The sequence below is a fragment of the Oryx dammah genome, unplaced genomic scaffold, assembly GCF_014754425.2.
Source record: "Oryx dammah isolate SB20612 unplaced genomic scaffold, SCBI_Odam_1.1 HiC_scaffold_12, whole genome shotgun sequence".
NCBI lineage: Eukaryota > Metazoa > Chordata > Mammalia > Artiodactyla > Bovidae > Oryx > Oryx dammah.
Genome location: NW_024070196.1, coordinates 71178119 through 71196552, shown reverse-complemented (window position 1 = coordinate 71196552; position 18434 = coordinate 71178119). Strand labels below are relative to the sequence as shown.

The 18434-nt window shown below is 52.7% G+C and overlaps 1 protein-coding gene and 1 long non-coding RNA gene across 2 annotated transcripts; both read left to right on the top strand.

The window, feature by feature from the left end:
- Positions 1-481: 481 nt before the first annotated feature.
- On the top strand, positions 482-1924 carry LOC120871339. The gene is made up of 2 exons (XR_005723005.1): positions 482-542; positions 864-1924. It is a non-coding gene; the product is annotated as an uncharacterized LOC120871339 (long non-coding RNA).
- A 12349-nt stretch (positions 1925-14273) lies between these two features.
- On the top strand, positions 14274-18401 carry LOC120871336 (tubulin alpha-3 chain). The gene is made up of 4 exons (XM_040251229.1): positions 14274-14919; positions 15400-15548; positions 15629-16309; positions 18019-18401. Exons 1-4 carry the CDS (start codon positions 14634-14636, stop codon positions 18313-18315), a joined length of 1413 nt encoding a protein of 470 aa, XP_040107163.1. The 5' UTR covers positions 14274-14633; the 3' UTR covers positions 18316-18401.
- The last annotated feature ends 33 nt before the right edge of the window (positions 18402-18434 follow it).

The window sequence follows — 18434 nt, the reverse complement described above, 5'->3', positions numbered from 1 at the left end:
TGAAGTTGAACCTGTATCTCACACAGGATACAAAACTTAACTCAAAATGGACCCAAGACCTAAATGTAAGAGCTGAAATGCGAACCACGCTTTGTTAAAATTTTTCTGAAGTGGAGCGCTGAAGGTGCTGGATGACGAATCTGTGATCAGCAAGAGCCCATGACGGAGTGGAGAGAGAAATCTGATCCTCACGGGTCCTGGAGGAGGTACTCAGCACACTGCCAGGCCGCACCAGCAGCCAAGGCACCGTGTGGGCAGAGAGCATGGCAGGGCCTGCGAGAGAGCATGGCAGGGCCTGCGGGATGCTTTTACTGGGGTCTGCAGGTGGAGGGTGGTGCCAGCGGTTAAGAAAGAGAGAGAGAAAGAAAGAAAGAACCTGCTTGTCATGCAGGAGGCACGAGACGGGTTTGATCCCTAGGTCGGAAAGATGCCCTGGAAGAGGGCATGGCAATCCATTCGTGTACTCTTGCCTGGAGAATCCCATGGACAGAGGAGCCTGGCGGGCTACAGTCCATGGGGTCGCGGAGTCGTACACGACTGAGGTAAGTTAGCACGTGGGTGGAGGGCTTTGGGCTTTCCAGGATGGGTCTGGATTGACCGGTCCAAAGCAGAAAGAGTGGGGCTTTGGCAAGCTTAACTGAGGATTGCATGGGGTGGGGGGGTCTGTTCCTGGGAGGTGGGAGAGAATGCTTATCAGGAGGAGGTCTTATCAGAAATTCAGATGACTCGGCTGTGAGTCTGTTATCTGGGGCATGCCCTTTTGGGGTGGGCTGATACCTGTCCAAGACCCCTGCAGGCTGCATGACCCTACAAAACGGAGGCATGAGACGACAGGGTTCTAAACGCTCAACAAGCTTTTACAGGAAAACAGATGAGTAACTCTTCATGAATGTGGATTAGGTGGTGATTTTGTACAGATTGGTCCCTGAAGGAGGTATAGGAAGACCTTGAAGAAGAGAACCCAGTATAGTTTCTTAACATAACCGGATTAACTGGAACCTGAGGAATGATAGTGTTCACACTGTTGACCCTCATGATCCAATCAACCAGGGTCTGGAATTTCTCCACCTTTGCCAGCATTCTGTGCTGAATTCCTGCTCAAGCCCCTTTGTGAATACTCCTGTACCCTTCACTTACATCTGCCTCGATTTTGCTGGTGGGACAGACACCGCTCTGGGAGATAGCCTTGGAACTGTCCCCACTTGCTGCAAGTAACAGGGCCTTCCTTCCCTAGCTCTTTGACTCGGTCATATCTTTTGGTTAGACACCCACCAAGGGGCCACCTGATGTGAACCACCGACTGATTCCCAGCCGACTGATGCTGGTAAAGATTGAAGGCAGAAGAAGAGGGTGACAGGGAATGAGCTGGTTGGATGGCATCACCGACTCAATGGACATGAACTTGGGCAAACTCCAGGACCTGGTGAGGGGCAGGGAGGCCTGGCGTGCTGCAGGCCCGGGGTCAGACACAGCTTGGTGGCTGAACAGTAACAAGGGGCCAGTGGAGTCTCCAGAGAGCACTTTCCCCAGTGTGACACCAAAAGTTCAAGCGGTCTAAGGAAAACGCAGACGAGTGGAAACTCATCCGAGTTAAAAACTTTTGTGTTCACAGGATATCATCAAAAAGAAAGAAAAAAATTTAAATAGAGTAAAAGATAAATAAATAAACAAACACTATCAAGAAAGTGGAGAGGGAATTCTTTGGCAGCCCGGTCATTAGGACCTGGTGCTTTCACTGTGTGGTGGGGGCTCACTCCCTGGCTAGAGAACTAAGACCCTGTAAGTGGGCGGCACGGCCCCCCCAAAAAGTGAAAAGATAGAAATCCACAAAATGGGAAAGAGTTTTGCAAATCCTATATCTGATAAGGTGATTGTATCCAGAATATGTAAAGAACTTTCACAACTCAACAACTCAATTAAAAAACATGTAAAGAATCTGAATAGACATTTCCTTCTCTTTTATTTCAAATTTATTTGGCTGCGCTGGGTCTTTGCTGTGACCCGAGGGATTCACACTGCGGCCTGCAGAATTGTTACTTGGGGGCATGTGAACTCCTAGTTGCAGCCTGTGAGATCTAGTTTCCTGATCAGGGGTCCAACCTGCACCCCCTGCAGCGGGAGCACCGAGTCTTAACCACTGGACCACCAGGAAAGTCCAAAAACATTTCTTCAAAGAAGATATACAGATGTCCCACAAGCACGTGGAAATACTCTTAACATCATTCGTCATCAGGGAAAGGCAAACCGCAGGGCGCAGTGCCCCTCGGAGGGCTGCCATGGAAAGTCAGGAGACAGAGTTGAAGATGATGCACGGTGGCTGGGACCCGCGTGCACTGCTGGTGGGAAAGGTAAGCTGGTGCAGATGCTTTGGAAAACCGCTGGGCAATTCCTTAAAATGCCAAACATGAAGTTATTGTGATATAGCCACGTGTTCCGGGAAACAGACTCACTCAGACAGACAATGCAGAGAGTGGAGCGCAGTCTATTACACCGGTGGGCCCAGGGCAGAGTCTCCAAGGACCCCGACCAGTTTTTGTGAAAACCTTATATACCCTAAGTGTACGTGCCCAAACCCACTTCCCCAAATTCCCTGAAACTAGTCTGAACAAAGGAAAAGTTACAATCAAACTTAACCCATGATTCAAATGCCTTAAGCCTAGGTAGTTAACAGTGGACAATTATCAATAGGCCTGTGGTCATACCCCAATAAACAGAATAGAATGTATGATTCTATTCAGCGACACAGATGATTAGGGCATTCTGTTAGGTGGAGAGTCTAGGTACGAGCCCTGGGGCTATTCGTTGGGGGAGGGGGGGCGGGGTGGGTCTGGTTTTCCAGTTGGTATGTCATTTCCATAGATTCTGGGCATATAATTCAAAGTCCACAGTCCGGCCCAAGATGGAGTCCTGCTTTCAAGATGGAGCCTGTTCTGTTTCCTCCTTCAATTGTATGATCCAGACATAGCTCAGTTGGTAAAGAATCCGCCTGCAATGTATGCAACCCCCGTTTGATCCCTGGGTCGGGAAGATCTGCTGGAGAAGGGACAGGCTACCCACTCCGGTATTCTCGGGCTTCCCTGGCGGCTCAGCTGGTAAAGAATGCGTCAGCAATGCAGGAGACCTGCGGTTGATCCCTGGGTTGGGAAGCTCCCCTGAAGAAGCGAAAGGCCACCCACTGCAGTATCCTGGCCTAGAGAATTCTATGGACTGTATAGTCCATGGGGTCGCAAAGCGTGGGACACGATGGCGCGACTTTCACTGTCACTGAGACATCCTGCTGCTACGTGTATACCCAAGAAACAGAAACAGGCATCCATGCAAAGACTTGCAGGTAAGGGTTCGCAGCAGCGTTACTCAGAGGTGCCCCAAGCAGAAGCAGCACAAACATCCAACTGACGGCGGATCAACAAAATATGAAATATCCCTACAATGGAGTATGACTTTTCCATAAGGATTAAGTAATTGGTGGGACTTCCGCAGTGGTCCAGTGGCTAAGACTCCATGCTCCCAGGGCTGGGGGTGTGGGCTCAATCTTCAGTCCCTGGCTGGGAAACCAGAATCGCGTGTGCTGTGAGGTGTGGCCGAAAAAAAAGACGTGGTGATACCACATAGATAAATCTTGAAAGCATTATGCTAAGTGAAAAAAACCAGTTACGAAAGACGACACATTGTATCATTTTATTTATATGACCAGGCAAATCCACAGAGAGGGAGAGTAGATCAATGGTTTCCATGGGGGCTTGTGGGTAGGGGGTGGGAAGTGACTGTTTCCCAGGTACAGCGTTTCTTTTTGGGGTGATTAAAATGTTCTGAAATTAGATAGTGGCGATAGCTGCACAGTTCCGTGGATATAAAAAAAATGGAACTGCACATTTTAAGCTGGGGAGTGTTATTTGTTCACTCACTAAGTCGTGTCCGACTCTTTGCAACCCCGTGACGGCAGCACGACAGGCTTCCCCGTCCTTCACCGACTCCTGGAGTTTGCTCAAACTCATCTCCATTGAGTTGGTGATGCCATCCAACCATCTCATCCTCTGTTGCTCCCTTCTCCTGCCTTCACTCTTTCCCAGCATAAGGTCTTTTCCAGTGAGTTGGCTCTTCACATCAGGTGGCCAAAATATTGGCGCTTCAGCTATTGGCATCAGTCCTTCCAGTGATTATTCCGGGTTGATTTCCTTTAGGACTGACTGGTTTGATCTCCTTGCAGTCCAAGGGACTCTCAAGAGTCTTCAGTTCTTCAGTGCTCCACCTTCTTTATGGTCCAATTCTCGAATCTGTACATAACTACTGGAAAAACCATAGTTTTGACTAAATGGACTTTTGTCAACAAAGTGATGAGTCTGCATTTTAATATACTGTCTAGGTTTGTCATAGCTCTTCTTCCAAGGGGCAAGCATCTTTTAATTTCATGGCTACAGTCAGTTTTAAGCCAGCTTTTTCACTCTCCTCCTTCACTCTCATCAAGAGGCTCTTCAGTTCCTCTTTGCTTTCTACCATTAGAGTGGTGTTATCTGCATATCTGAGGTTGTTGATATTTCTCTTGCAGTCTCAATTTCAGCTTGTGATTTATCCAGCCCGGCATTTCAAATGGTGGACTCTGAATATATTATGGTATATGAATAAAGTTGTTATAAAAACAGAAGATAAAGCATCAGTTGTTTGTAAGAAAGAACTCCAGGGACAGGAAGGGCTGAGTGGCCAGAGAACCAGATGAAGCCTCTGGCTGTTCAACAGAGACGTTCCCCTGGTAAACAGTGGGACAAAGGAGTTGGGGCCAAAGAAATCTCACATTTTCCCATGTCATTGCTGTCTTTTTCTCCACTCTTGTCTGTCTGCTGCAGCTTCTGTCCTCTCTTTTCTAATGCTGGCCACCCTGAGTCTGCTATTCTCCCCTGGGCCACATTTAGCCCAGAGTCCACCATTCAAAGCCCATCAACGTGTTGTACCGTGTTCTTGCTCCAAACTGACCCTCATGACTCCTCCCCATGAACTGGCTTCCCGGCTCTTCCTTCTTCCTTTTTGTTTTCCCTGTGGGGCTGAGCCTCAAGGCTTGCACAATCTTAGTTTTCCATCAGGGAAGTCCCCCTTCCTTGTTTCTGTCCCCTGCCATTGGCACTGGCACCTGTCCCCGCCCTTACTAGGGCTGATCACTCTCCCTCATTTCCCGTCAGCCCCTCTGCCCACAGGTGGCCCAAGGTCCTTGCACCAATCCCGTTGGATCTCCCTGAAGAAGAGGAGGGCTTCTGGCTTTCTCTGGCTAGCTGCCCCACCCTTCAAACCCCCACACCACAGTCTCTGAAATCTTTCAAAGCAAGGGAGAAATGGGGCGGAAATTAGTCACACTGAATCCATGGTGGTGATGGGTGTGGCTCAAACCCAGATCATTTGTCTGCCACTGTGAACATTACCCCAGCCTCTATTGGCCCAGCAGTGGTAGGCGGGGTAAGAAATCTGCATTTTTCACCTACTTTTAAAAAATTTCGGCCACCAGGTCTTCCTTGTAGCACACTGGCTCTTCAGTTGTGGCGAGAGGGCTCAGTAGTGGCCCTGCAGCCTGTGGGATCTTAATTCCCTGACCAGGGATCTAACTCGGATCCCCTGCATTGGAAGGTGGATTCGTAACCACTGGACCATCAAGGAAGTCCCTCATCTCTGCTTTTAACCTTGTTTACTTTCTGTGTGCTCAATCGCTCAGTCACATCTGACTCTTTGCTACCCTTTGGATTGTAGACCACGGGGCTCCTCTGTCCATGGGATTTCCCAGGCAAGAATACTGGGATGGGTTGTCATCTCCTCCAGAGGAACTTCCCCACCCAGGGGTCAAACCGTCTCATGTGTCTCCTGCATCGGCAGGTGATTTTTTGCCACTGCAACACCTGGCTTCAGTCAGTGCAGTCGCTCAGTCGTGTCCGACTCTTTGCAACCCCATGAATCGCAGCACGCCAGGCCTCCCTGTCCATCACCAACTCCCGGAGTTCACTCAGACTCACGTCCCTCAAGTCAGTGGTGCCATCCAGCCATCTCATCCTCGGTCGTCCCCTTCTCCTCCTGCCCCCTATCCCTCCCAGCATGAGTCTTTTCCAATGAGTCAACTCTTCCCATGAGGTGGCCAAAGTACTGGAGTTTCAGCTTCAGCATCAACCCTTCCAGTAAATATTCAGGACTGATTTCCTTAGGATGAACTGGTTGGATCTCCTTGCAGTCCAAGGGACTCTCAAGAGTCTTCTCCAACACCACAGTTCAAAAGCATCAATTCTTCGGCGCTCAGCCTTCTTCACAGTCCAACTCTCACATCCATACATGACCACAGGAAAAACCATAGCCTTGACTAAACGGACCTTTGTTGGCAAAGTAATGTCTCTGCTTTTGAATATGCTGTCTAGGTTGGTCATCACTTTCCTTCCAAGGAGTAAGCGTCTTTTAATTTCATGGCTGCAGTCAACACCTGGCTTATAATTTATGCCTATAGATTATTATATATAATTTCTATTTACTTATATTCGCTTAACTTAACTCCCTTTTGGACCTGCCTTCTCAAAGATTTCAGCTCATTCCGGTTGTGCTTAAAAGAGCCGAGAAGGGGCTCTTCTCTTCTGTCGGGTAAACACAGATTCTCCCACACACCAGCAGCAGGAACTGGGGATTTTGGGAGAGTGGTGAACTGAGGCTATCCAGTCCCCCTTCCAGGAACCTGGGAAACTCCATGTGTCCTTTGGCCAAGGTCTATGGGTGGGGTAGTTCTCTGGCCTAGTGCAATCACCACCTGTGAAGTCTCCTGTCCCACCTTCCCAGTAAAAAATGGCCAAGTTAACCCACCTCGGCTGCCAGTGTATACCTGCCCCCACTGGTAGGTACCCAGGCCCACTGGCCTGGCCACTGTCAGCCCTTCTTCACTGCAACTTTCCGACGTCCCTGTCCCCCTGCCCAGCCTAGCCTCGCCCTCCCACCCACCTGCCCTGCTTTGATCCTTGGGAAACTCGGGATACTTGGAGACCCGTGCTTATGAAGGCGGAAGTGCCCTCACCAGCTTAGCGGCACTGCCTTCCAGGAGCCTGTCACGTGGTCGGCAGCACGTGCCAGCAGCAACAGGCTGCCAACTGGTGTCTGCCAGGCCCGCACACCCCCTGCAGGGACCAGCCCCGCTTCTTCTCGCGCCCCGCGCAGCTCCGCAGTTTACAGATGAACCAGCGGGGTCTCTACCGCCGGCCCGTCTCCGCCCTCCACGGCGGCCCGGGAGGCGCCAGCGCGCAGCTTCCCGCCGACGCAGAACAAGAGCCGCTTCCCGCCCAAAGTGAAGACCAATGAAAAGCGAGTTCGCCCGCGAGAACTGGCCAATCACCATCGCGGTCCTGGCCAGAGCGGTCGCAGCCAATGGGCACCCTGCGGCCGGCGGCCGGCGAGCCAATCAGGACACGCAGTGGGGGGAAGCGCGTCGGCAGTTGGGCGCGTGGCGTCGCACTGAGAAGAGGTTGGAGAGGCTTGTGGCTCCGGGGTGACCACCATGGTAGGGGCCGGAGGGGCCTCGGGGGCCGGGCCTGGACGGGCGGCGGGGCCGGGGGCCTGGGAGACGGGCCTGGACGGGCGGCGGGGCGGGGGGACGGGCCTGGACCGGCTGAGGGGCCGGGGGGACGGGCGGCGGGGCCGGGGGACGGGCGGCGGGGCAGGAAGGCCGGGCCTGGACGGGCGGCGGGGCCGGGGGGACGGGCGGCGGGGCCGGGGGCCGGGCCTGGACGGGCGGCGGGGCCGGGAGACAGGCTCAGGTGGCGGGATGGTGTCTGGAGCGTGCTCTTCGCAGGCGCATAAATGGCTCCCAGCCTCGCCTATCCAGACCTTGCGTCTCGAAGCAAAAGCCAGGGGGCTGTGCCCGAGCGCTCTTTCTGGTCTGTGTGTGCGCTCCGAGGGCAGCTACGGAAACGGGCCTTGAGATACCGAGTGGCAGAAAACCGTGTACGCTGAAAAGAAGTGGCTCCCTCAGATAGGGTTGTGAGGTGTTTTGTTCATTTATTTTATTTTATTTTTTTGCCACTTTCAAAGCAACTTTTATTGTTTAAACTCCCAGTGCATCTGTGTAATTGCTCCATTAACAACAATGTTGTCGTTGTTCAGTTGCTAAGCTGTGACCCACGGACGGCAGTCTACCAGGCTCACCCGCCTCCGGGGTTTTCCAGGCAGGAATATTGGAGTGGGCTGCCATTTCCTTCTCCTGCTTTGTTCATTTAAAGCAAAACCCAGCAAACAGGAATAGTGCTTATATTCCCCTTGGCTCAGGTCTGGTTTCTTCAGTGTTCAAACAGCCCGGCTCCCTTCGTGTGCAAAGACCTGCGTCCTTGTTTACCAGTTGTTGCCTCGTATTCTAGGGGGGACTGCGTGTCTTGAGCCTGTTTTGAATCGCTGGATGTTTGGGTATTTTCCAGTCTTTTTCGCGTGGAGTTGCAGGGAGGAATCTGTTCCTGCGGCGTTTCTCACTAGTGCATGTGGGGCCCCGGAAGTGAATGAGACATAGTTTCAGATCGCCTTTCATCACCTACACATACATGAGAATTCCTGTTTTCCTGAAGCAGGGTTAGGCTTCTGCCTCTGATTTGTTCATTTTTATGTTCTCAAGTAATAGGTTTCTAGTTAATTGTTGAATTTTTAATGACATTAATAATTTGCACACCAGTGGAAGGCAGCCAGCACCTCTGTCACTGAATGTCCTAGACCAGTCACCTGTGGAGAGAGGCTGGAATGATCCCTGACAGGGCTTTACCTGGCCCGGTTCACGTCTGCCTTGCTCCCGATGAACTGAGATTGATGTCATCCTCCTCTTCTCATCCCTGTGGTAGCTTTCAAACTCTGAACAGTTTGTAACTGGATTAATAACTCACACTAACCTGTGCACTCTCCCTTTGCAACACTTGGTTTTGAGGTTTCTCTTCTTGGTTATTGAACACCATAACATCTAGCTGCTCAAAAACATTTATTTCTAGCGGTGAATTATTCCAAGTATAAAGGAAAGGTATCCTCTGTTACCTGACGGGTAAAAGGATGCTTCAGGATTAGGAGTTTGTGCATTAAGGGCGGTTATTTTTAGCAAAGGCTTTGTCTTGAATAAGAAAAATTCAATGGTCAACACTCTTAGAAGAGCTATTCAGCCATTGTTTGTTGGTGTAACAGGGTTTTCTCAAGTTGGAATGTCAAGTTCACAGTACTTAGTTTAACCAACAAAACTCGGAAACGTGTGGTGATGGGGAGGCGGTGGTGAGTGGTTGTGAAATAAGCTGACGTAGATTACACTGAAGCCGATAAAGCGTCAGCCATTGCAGGTGCCTTCCCTTTGTGTTAGAAGGTCTTATGTCTCAAGATGGATTTAATGGGAATTACAGCAACAGAAATGTCTGTAAAATCCTATTTTCTGCATCCTAGAGGCTCCTCCCAAAGTTGAGTACCTTCTGGAGAACCCGCTTGGCTTCAGAGGGTCCTGTGTTTCTGGCTCAGCATTGCAGTTTGATTGGAATCAGAAGGAACTAGAAAATCAGCTAGGATTTGGCCCCTTTTCTTTCACTTACTAAGGACAAGACCAGAAGCTGAATTTCTGGCCTTCCAGACCTTCACTCTTAAGAGCTCGGAGTTTAAAAACCTGGGGTATGATCATGATTGGTGGGAAAAATAATACCTGTGTTTAAAATTTTCTGTCTCATGATATGGCCATTTTGATGGCCCATTTTCTCTTCACTCGGCTATCTTTTTTTTTTTTTCCCAACCTTGCTGCACTGCTTTTAGGATCCTAGTTTCCTAACCAGGGATTGAACCTGTGCCCCCTGCAGTGGAAACCTGGAGTCCTAACCACTGGACAGCCAGAATTCCCCAGGTTATCTCCTTTTGAATGAGCTTTAGTAGTGTGTGTAAGGAATTTGTCCATCTCAATCTGTATCAGTAGTGAAATCCTCTTTTTCCTTCCTGGGGCTAATCAGTCTTATCATTTTCTGGATAAACTTGGCCAGGGGCTCATCAGTTTGATTGTTCAGCTCCAACCAGGTGCTGGTTTCATTGACTCTTCTCTGGGTTTTTTTCCCCTCTTTTCTGTTCAGTTTCTTTTCTTATACTTGCTTTTTATTGCCTTTTTTTTTTTTTGGCTTTTTATCTTATATTGCTTCTTATACTTGCTTTTTTTGTCTGCACAGCTTGGTTACTTGCTGCTGTTCTAGTTGATTAAAGTAGAAGCTTGCGTGCATGCGGAGTTGCTTCAGATGTGTCTGACTCTGTGTGACCCCGTAGACTTGTAGCCTACCAGGCTCCTCTGTCCATGAGATTCTCCAGGCAGGAATACTGGAGTGGGTTGCCAGGCCCTCCTCCGGGGGATATTTACAAGCCAGGGATGGAATCTGAGTCTCTTGTGTCTCCTGCATTGGGCAGGCGGGTTCTTCACCACTAGCACCACCTAGGAAGCCCCAGAAGAGTTTGTAAGGCAGGAAAAATTTTCCTCTCTGGGTTCTTCTGATTGGTCTAACGATCAGGTTGACAGAAGACTGATTAACATGAGGAAACCAAATTCCACTTTATGTATGTGGAAGTCCTGTCACCGTAAGGTCTGAGGAGTGACAAAAGCAGACTCTTTATACATCTCTTCAGACAAAGAACCAGTTATTGATGAAGATTTGAAGAAAGAGCAGGGTTTTTGCTGGAGGTCGCAAGATAGTGAAGCAGTAACAGAGTTTGCTTCTGCAGCTTTCTCAGCCTTAACTCCTGTCTCCAGGGACCACGGCACCCTCCGTCCTCCCGACAGGAGCTTTGCACCTGCTTTCAGGGGACAAAGGAGGGTCAGAGTTTGCTGCTTCTACCGTCTGGTCATCAAGGAATGTTAACTAGAAGTAATTAGCATGCCTCCAGCATGTTTTGGGGTGGCCTGCCCTGAGCTCCGTCAGGTGTTTCTGTTTTAGATATTCATTCATTTGACAGCACTGGCCTTAGTTGTGGCACTTGGGCTCTTTAGTTGCAGCATGTGGGATCCCGTGCCTTGACCAGGGATTGAACCTGGGACCCCTGCTGTTGCAGGGCGGAGTCGTAGCCACTGGGCCACCAGGGGAATCCCTCCATCAGATTCTGCCTCACACACACACATATCCCTGGTAAAGAATCTCATTGCAGGAGGTGCGGAAGATGTGGGTTCAGTTCCTGTGTCGGGAAGATCTGCTGGAGAAGGGAATGGCAGCCCGCTCCAGTATTCTTGCCCGGAGAATCCCATGGACAGAGGAGCCTGGTGGGCCGCAGTCCATGGGGTTGCAGAGTTGGACGCAGCTGAGCACGTGCGTGCGTGCACACACAGATGTAACACGTGGGCGCGCGCTTCCCTTTAGCGCTGCTCTCGGCGCCGCCCACAAATGCTGCGTGTCATGTTTTCATTTTTATTCCTTTCAAAATACTTTCTCATTTTCCTTGTTATCCATTCCCAAATATTTGGGGATTTCACAGACTTTGGTGTTACTTGATTTGTAATTTAATACTAGTTTCAGAAAATATATTTTGTATTACTTGAATTTTTTAAAATTAAGACCTTTACTAAGAAGTGCCCGGGGGCTTCCCTGGCAGTCCAGTAATCAGGACTCTGTGCTCCCAGTGCAGGGGGCGTGAGGCTGACGCCTGGTTAGGGAGCTGAGATCCCAGATGCCACTGGCACGGGCGAAAACAAAAAGGGGCTGCAGTGCGCTGAGGCTTCGGAAATACCAGACTGCAAGCTTTTTTTTTTTTCTTTCACACACACTGATTTAGCTGCCTCAGGCCTCAGTTGCAGCGTGCGGGATCTGTGGTCTTCACGGGGCTTGTGGGGTCTGAGTTTGGCATGCAAGGTCTTTGCAAGTGTGTAATTTGCAAGGTTTAACATCAGCATGTCAATCACCCATGAAACCATCACCTCAGTCAAGATAATGGACCTATCCAGCACCCCCCAGTTACCTGGTGAAGAAGTGGTGAGGTCGCTCAGTCCTGTCCACGGACTGTAGCTCACCAGGATCCTCCATCCGTGGCATTTTCCAGGCAAAAAATACTGGAATGGGTTGCTATGCCTGCCTCCAGGGGATCTTCCCAACCCAGGGACCAAATCTGGGTCTCTGCGTTGCATGCAGACTCCTTACCCTCTGAGCTACCAGGGGAGTTACCTGGCACCCCTTTGTAGATCCTCACTTCGGCCTCAACCCTCTGCCTCCCCCGCTTAACCACACCTCTGTGTTTTCTAGGATTTTATATAACGATGTTTGGTTTGTTGAGTTAATTTGTTATCGTTGTTTGAATTCTTTCACTCATTATTGTGAGATTTACCCATGTGGTTGCAACATAGCTCCGTTTTATTGCTGAGTATTTCTTCGTGTGTATGTGAAATACACATAACAGCAGCTACCACTTTTACCATCTCACCTGTTGAGCACAGGCACAGCCACTGCCCCCGAGCTGGCCGCCACTGCAGCCCTGCTTCGTGCATGCTCTGCTGGGAGCTTTCTGTTGTTTTATTTTTTATATAGTCTTTAAAGGTTACTCTCCATTTATAGTTACTAAAGTATATAGAACCTGTTATTAATCACATCCAGTGTTTTCCAGTTCAGACTCTCTTTAATAATTGGCAATTTGATTTAGGTCTTTTTTTATATATCAAATGTGTTTTTCCTTATCATGCTCATTTTTCCTGTACCTTCCTGAGGCATATAATTCTACTAATTCTGTCATTAATCTACTGATCATCTGTCATTTCTGGGTCTTTTTTTAAAAGTTTTTATTTTGTTTTGGGGTATATCCGATTTACAGCGTTGTGCTAGTTTAGGTGGACAGCAGAGGGGTTCAGCATACACGTATGTGTCTCCATTCACCCCCAGGCTCCCCTCCCCTCAGGCTGCCGCCTGACACTGAGCAGAGGCCTCTCTGCTCTGCAGTAGTTCCTTCTTGCTGCTAAGTCGCTTCAGTCGTGTCTGACTGTGCGACCCCCTAGACGGCAGCCCACCAGGTTCCCCGTCCCTGGGATTCTCCAGGCAAGAACACTGGAGTGGGTTGCCATTTCCGCCTCCAGTGCATGAAAGTGGAAAGTGAAAGTGAAGTCGCTCAGTCGTGTCCGACTCTTTGCGACTCCATGGACTGCAGCCCCCCAGGCTCCTCCATCTGTGCGATTTTCCAGGCACGAGCGCTGGAGTGGGCGCCGTTGCCTTCTCTGACTTCCTTGTCACCCGTGTTCAGTACAGCAGTGGATAGCAGGCATTCTGAGGTGTACATTATTAGATGTTAGATTGTTTTGGATTTTCTTTTAGCTGTTTCTCGGCTTTCTGTTGGGATGCTATAAATATACCTGGGAAGAGTTTGATCCTTCTGCGTCCTGCTCTTAAGCTTTCTTGGGTGGGTTCAGGGCAGTCTTTAGGGCGGCCTCACTCGGCCCCACTGCTGAGGACACCCCCCCCCCCGCCCCCGGAGGTCTCTGCCTTAGGACGTCTTCCTGCCACAGCAGGTGTGGGCTCAGCCACGCCCTCCCTGTGCCGAGCAGCCACAGTGAGGGCCTGGGGCCTCCCTGCTGCCCCGGGCCCCCTCGGCGCAGCTGTCTCTCCTCCAGCAGTAGGCTTTCCAGCTGCCTTGGCCTCTCAACACAGGACTCCCCCACTCAACCCTGGGCGATCCCGGGGCTTTGCTTGGGTCTCCTCTCTCAGCTGCAGCCTGGACATGCTGGGACCTCGGCCGGGCTTGCCTTGTTCCCTGCTCGGAGGACTCACTCACTGTTCTGTGCTGCCTGTGTCTGATGACTGAGAAGTGTAATTTCATACACTGTCTGATTTTTGGAGCCACTGCTTACATCAGGTTGGTAAATCCAGCCATGGGTGGAAACAGACTGGCTCGATGCTGATTTTGTGTAGGTTTTTGCTGCTTTTTCCTGAGTATTGGGACGCCGTTTATAACGACTGTATTCCTCTTCACAGTTCTGGTCTGTCTCCATGCTGGATGGGCAGGTGCTCAGACAGAAAATGACCTCCTCCTCTTGCATTCCAGTCCCCTGTGGTGAAAAGGACATCTTTTTGGGGTGTTAGTTCTAGAAGGTCTTGTAGGTCCTCACAGAACCGTTCAACTTCAGCTTCTCTGGCATTAGTGATTAGGGCATACACTGGGATTACTGGGATACTGAATGGTTTACCTTGGAAACAACAGAGATCATCCTGTCATTTTTGAGACTGCATCCAGGTACTGCATTTCAGAATCTTTTGTTGACTATGAGGGCTGCTCCATTTCTTCTACGGGACTTTTGCCCATAGTAGTAGATACAGTAGTCATCTGAATTAAACTCGCCCATTCCCACTCATTCGAGTTCACTGATTCCTAAAATGTCGGTGTTCACTCTTGCTGATCCTGTTCTGACCGCCTCCAGTTACACCGATCCGTGGACCTGACACTTGAGCTTCCTCGGCCATGCTCTTCTTACACGATCAGACTTTCCTTTCACCACCAGACTCGTCCACGACTGGGCATTGTTTCCACTTTGGCTCAGCCTTTTCATTCCCTCTGGAGCTATTTCTCCGCTCTTCTCCACTAGCATGTTGGGATCCTATTGACCTGGGAAGCTTGTGGGACAAAGTCTGACAAGACCCTAAGAAACCAAAATATATTAGAACTGTTAATTTAGGAAGTCGGGTATGTCTGCGAGCCGCGCAGAGACCGCGGCCGCGTCCCCGGGCCTCACTCTGCTCTGCTTCCAGCGCGAGTGCATCTCCATCCACGTGGGGCAGGCGGGCGTCCAGATCGGCAACGCCTGCTGGGAGCTGTACTGCCTGGAGCACGGCATCCAGCCCGACGGCCAGATGCCCAGCGACAAGACCATCGGCGGCGGCGACGACTCCTTCAACACGTTCTTCAGCGAGACCGGGGCCGGCAAGCACGTGCCCAGGGCCGTGTTCGTGGACCTGGAGCCCACCGTGGTCGGTAGGTACCCTCCCACTCGGCAAGGGAAGCCCAGAACCTTCACCAGGTGCCTCCAGTCAGAAGCCCGAGGTAGTTTCCGAGGGGAGCGGCCACCCAGGAGACGCCAGACAGTCACCCCCGAGCCCGGGAGACCCAGGCCACAGGGGGTGCCCGGGGCAGTCAGGCTGGCATCCGTCCAGGGTGGCAGGGCCGTCCCAGTGACGCCCGGGGTGGAGCGGCGGGTGTGGGCGAGAGGCGCACGCGGAGCCGCCTGGGTGCTCCTGTCCTTTGGGAACCGGCCACGCCGGGGCTCGTTCCGGGTTGACGGACCCTCCCGGAGCCGGAAATGGCAGGTGGGGCGTGTGTGCCTCGGAGACTCTCCTGGGAGACCCGAGCCCCGGCCTGGGAGGAGCGGCGCGGGCCTGCAGACGGGCGGGTCCCGGAGCCGGCCACGGGGGTGAGCGCGGCGTCCCCCAAGCCCGGCCGCTGTCCCCCCCGCAGACGAGGTGCGCACGGGAACCTACCGGCAGCTCTTCCACCCGGAGCAGCTGATCACCGGGAAGGAGGACGCGGCCAACAACTACGCCCGCGGCCACTACACCATCGGCAAGGAGATCGTCGACCTGGTCCTGGACCGCATCCGCAAACTGGTGAGGGGCCCCCGGCCGGGAGGGGCGGCCCGGGCTCTCGGCGGCGCCTGCGGCCCGGCTCACGCCTCTCCCTCCCGCAGGCGGACCTGTGCACGGGGCTGCAGGGCTTCCTCATCTTCCACAGCTTCGGGGGCGGCACCGGCTCGGGCTTCGCGTCGCTGCTCATGGAGCGGCTCTCGGTGGACTACGGCAAGAAGTCCAAGCTGGAGTTCGCCATCTACCCGGCGCCCCAGGTCTCCACGGCCGTGGTGGAGCCCTACAACTCCATCCTGACCACGCACACGACCCTGGAGCACTCGGACTGCGCCTTCATGGTGGACAACGAGGCCATCTACGACATCTGCCGGCGCAACCTGGACATCGAGCGGCCCACGTACACCAACCTCAACCGGCTCATCGGGCAGATCGTGTCCTCCATCACGGCCTCCCTGCGCTTCGACGGCGCCCTCAACGTGGACCTGACCGAGTTCCAGACCAACCTGGTGCCCTACCCCCGCATCCACTTCCCCCTGGCCACGTACGCCCCGGTCATCTCGGCCGAGAAGGCCTACCACGAGCAGCTGTCCGTGGCCGAGATCACCAACGCCTGCTTCGAGCCGGCCAACCAGATGGTCAAGTGTGACCCTCGCCACGGCAAGTACATGGCCTGCTGCATGCTGTACCGGGGCGACGTGGTCCCCAAAGACGTCAACGCGGCCATCGCCACCATCAAGACCAAGCGCACCATCCAGTTTGTGGACTGGTGCCCGACCGGGTTCAAGGTAGGCTGGGCGGGAGCGTGTGCGCAGCTTTGTGCCCGTGGCCGGCCCCGGGGCGGGGTGCTCACCCGCCGCGGAGGGGCCCCCGTTCCGGGGCAGCTGGGCTGCAGGGACGGCAAGGTTAGTGATCCGTGTGCCGGATGCCTCGATCTGGATCGAGACGTCATGTACCTTTACTTCTTAGAGCCACGGGCTCACGGGCCAACGTTACTAATAGCTTACACTTCAGAGACGGAGGCTGAGACAGCCTTCAGCACCTAACGGCTTCAGGGGCAGTGACAGGAGGAGGGAGCTTTCAGAGACCTCTGACTGCAGGCCTGCCTGTCCTCACCCTTCCCCGCTGCTCGCCCAAGAACCTTGTCACAGTGTGTGGCTTCATCCTGTGATAGAAACGGCCAAGGGTGGCTCAGTGCTGTGTCTCCAAGCCAGACCTGGAGTGCCGCCTCCCACACAAAACCACACTAATAATTAAGCGGCTCCTCCGACTGTGTTTAGTGTCCCGGTGGAACGTCTCCCCAGAGAGGAGCATCCCGAACTTGAAGCCAAGTCCCAGAACGTCCCACTTTATCCCCGCGACCACCAGGCTAAGCGCCTGGCCACGCCTGGGCTTGTTAACCCTGCGCCCTCTTCCTCGTCGAGCCCTTTTTCACAAGCGATCTGCGCTAGATAAGGTCCGGATCCTGCGTCTGAGCCCTGATGGGTCCCTTCAGTATCTGGGAGTTGCCATCGCCAGGGTCTTTGCAGGAGAATGAGGACAAATAGCAGCGTTTTCCCGTTTTAAGTATCAGAGCTTGCCTCTGACCACACCCACGTTGTTGCACCCACCTGGCCTCAGCCCCACTTCAAGACCCCTTGACGCGGCCCAGCTGAGGGTTTACGACTCACACGTGTAAAGTGACTCCCAGGGATAAAGCGTGTATGTAACAGGTTTCACCAATCTGGAAATATCCACGAGATTAAACCTTCCATAGGTGTTTGCAGGCCTCCGAGGTTAGGTTATAGGTTGGGGCTGAAAGGGTTTTTTTTTTGCCATGCCAGAGGGCATGGGGGATCCTAGTCCCCGGGTCAGATGCCAGCCCCTGGCCCCCTGCAGTAAACCGCAGCATCTGGGCGGCTGGACCACCAGGGAAGTCTTGTTTTCTTCCATTTTTCTTGGTTTGAGGAAGTTTCCTTTCAGTGCCCTTACGTTGACCTTTGGAAGGCAAGGCTGCCACCCAAGCCATTCTCAGCTGGGCAGCGCTGTGTGGGGTGCCTGGTACTGTGCCCAGGCTTCCCCTCCTGGCCGGTCTGTGAGCCAGAGGGGAGGCCAGTCCGTGGGGAGGTACAGGAGGTCGCACTGCCGTCCCCACGGAAGACAGTTCTCCCCTGATGGTGTTGAATCCTCACTTGTCAGTCTGGGTGTGACTTCACGTGTTAACCGTTTGTCAGGGGTGCACCATTTTCCTGGAAAATTTTCCCACGTTTGTATTAGGTTTTCTCATTATAAAAGTGTGTATGCGGCAAGACATTTTAGTCATGCAGAAGGCTGAAACGCTTAAGTCCTCTTCTAAGAGTGAAAATGTGGGATATTAAACTGGCAGATACTGCCCCCAAAGAGAGTACCCGTTCCCACAGGGCAGCATCTGAAGTGGGTCCACGGCCCCCATTTTTAAGAACAAGCTACCGTTTCCGAGGCCTCAGCCCAAGTTGAGCATGCTCTCCTTCTCCGGCAGGTGGGCATCAACTACCAGCCCCCGACGGTGGTCCCGGGGGGAGACCTGGCCAAGGTGCAGCGGGCCGTCTGCATGCTCAGCAACACCACGGCCATCGCCGAGGCCTGGGCCCGCCTGGACCACAAGTTCGACCTCATGTACGCCAAGCGCGCCTTCGTGCACTGGTACGTGGGGGAAGGCATGGAGGAGGGGGAGTTCTCGGAGGCCCGCGAAGACCTGGCTGCGCTGGAGAAGGATTACGAGGAGGTGGGCGTGGACTCGGTGGAGGCGGAGGCCGAGGAAGGCGAGGAGTACTGACGGGGGCGCGGCCGCAGCCCCGCCCCCGGCCCCCCGACGGCCCGTCACAGAGGTTTCCCTATTAAAGTTTCTGTGTTGAGCACCATCTGCGTATTGCTTCGGGCCCAGTTCCCCGCCAG

Excerpts from the sequence above, each read along its gene's own strand:
- LOC120871336 (XM_040251229.1), top strand. The coding sequence starts at position 14,634 with ATGTCTGCGAGCCGCGCAGAGACCGCGGCCGCGTCCCCGGGCCTCACT. Across the intron at positions 15,549-15,628 it reads TGGACCGCATCCGCAAACTG|GCGGACCTGTGCACGGGGCT; the intron begins GTGAGGGGCCCC and ends TCCCTCCCGCAG. Across the intron at positions 16,310-18,018 it reads GGTGCCCGACCGGGTTCAAG|GTGGGCATCAACTACCAGCC; the intron begins GTAGGCTGGGCG and ends CTTCTCCGGCAG.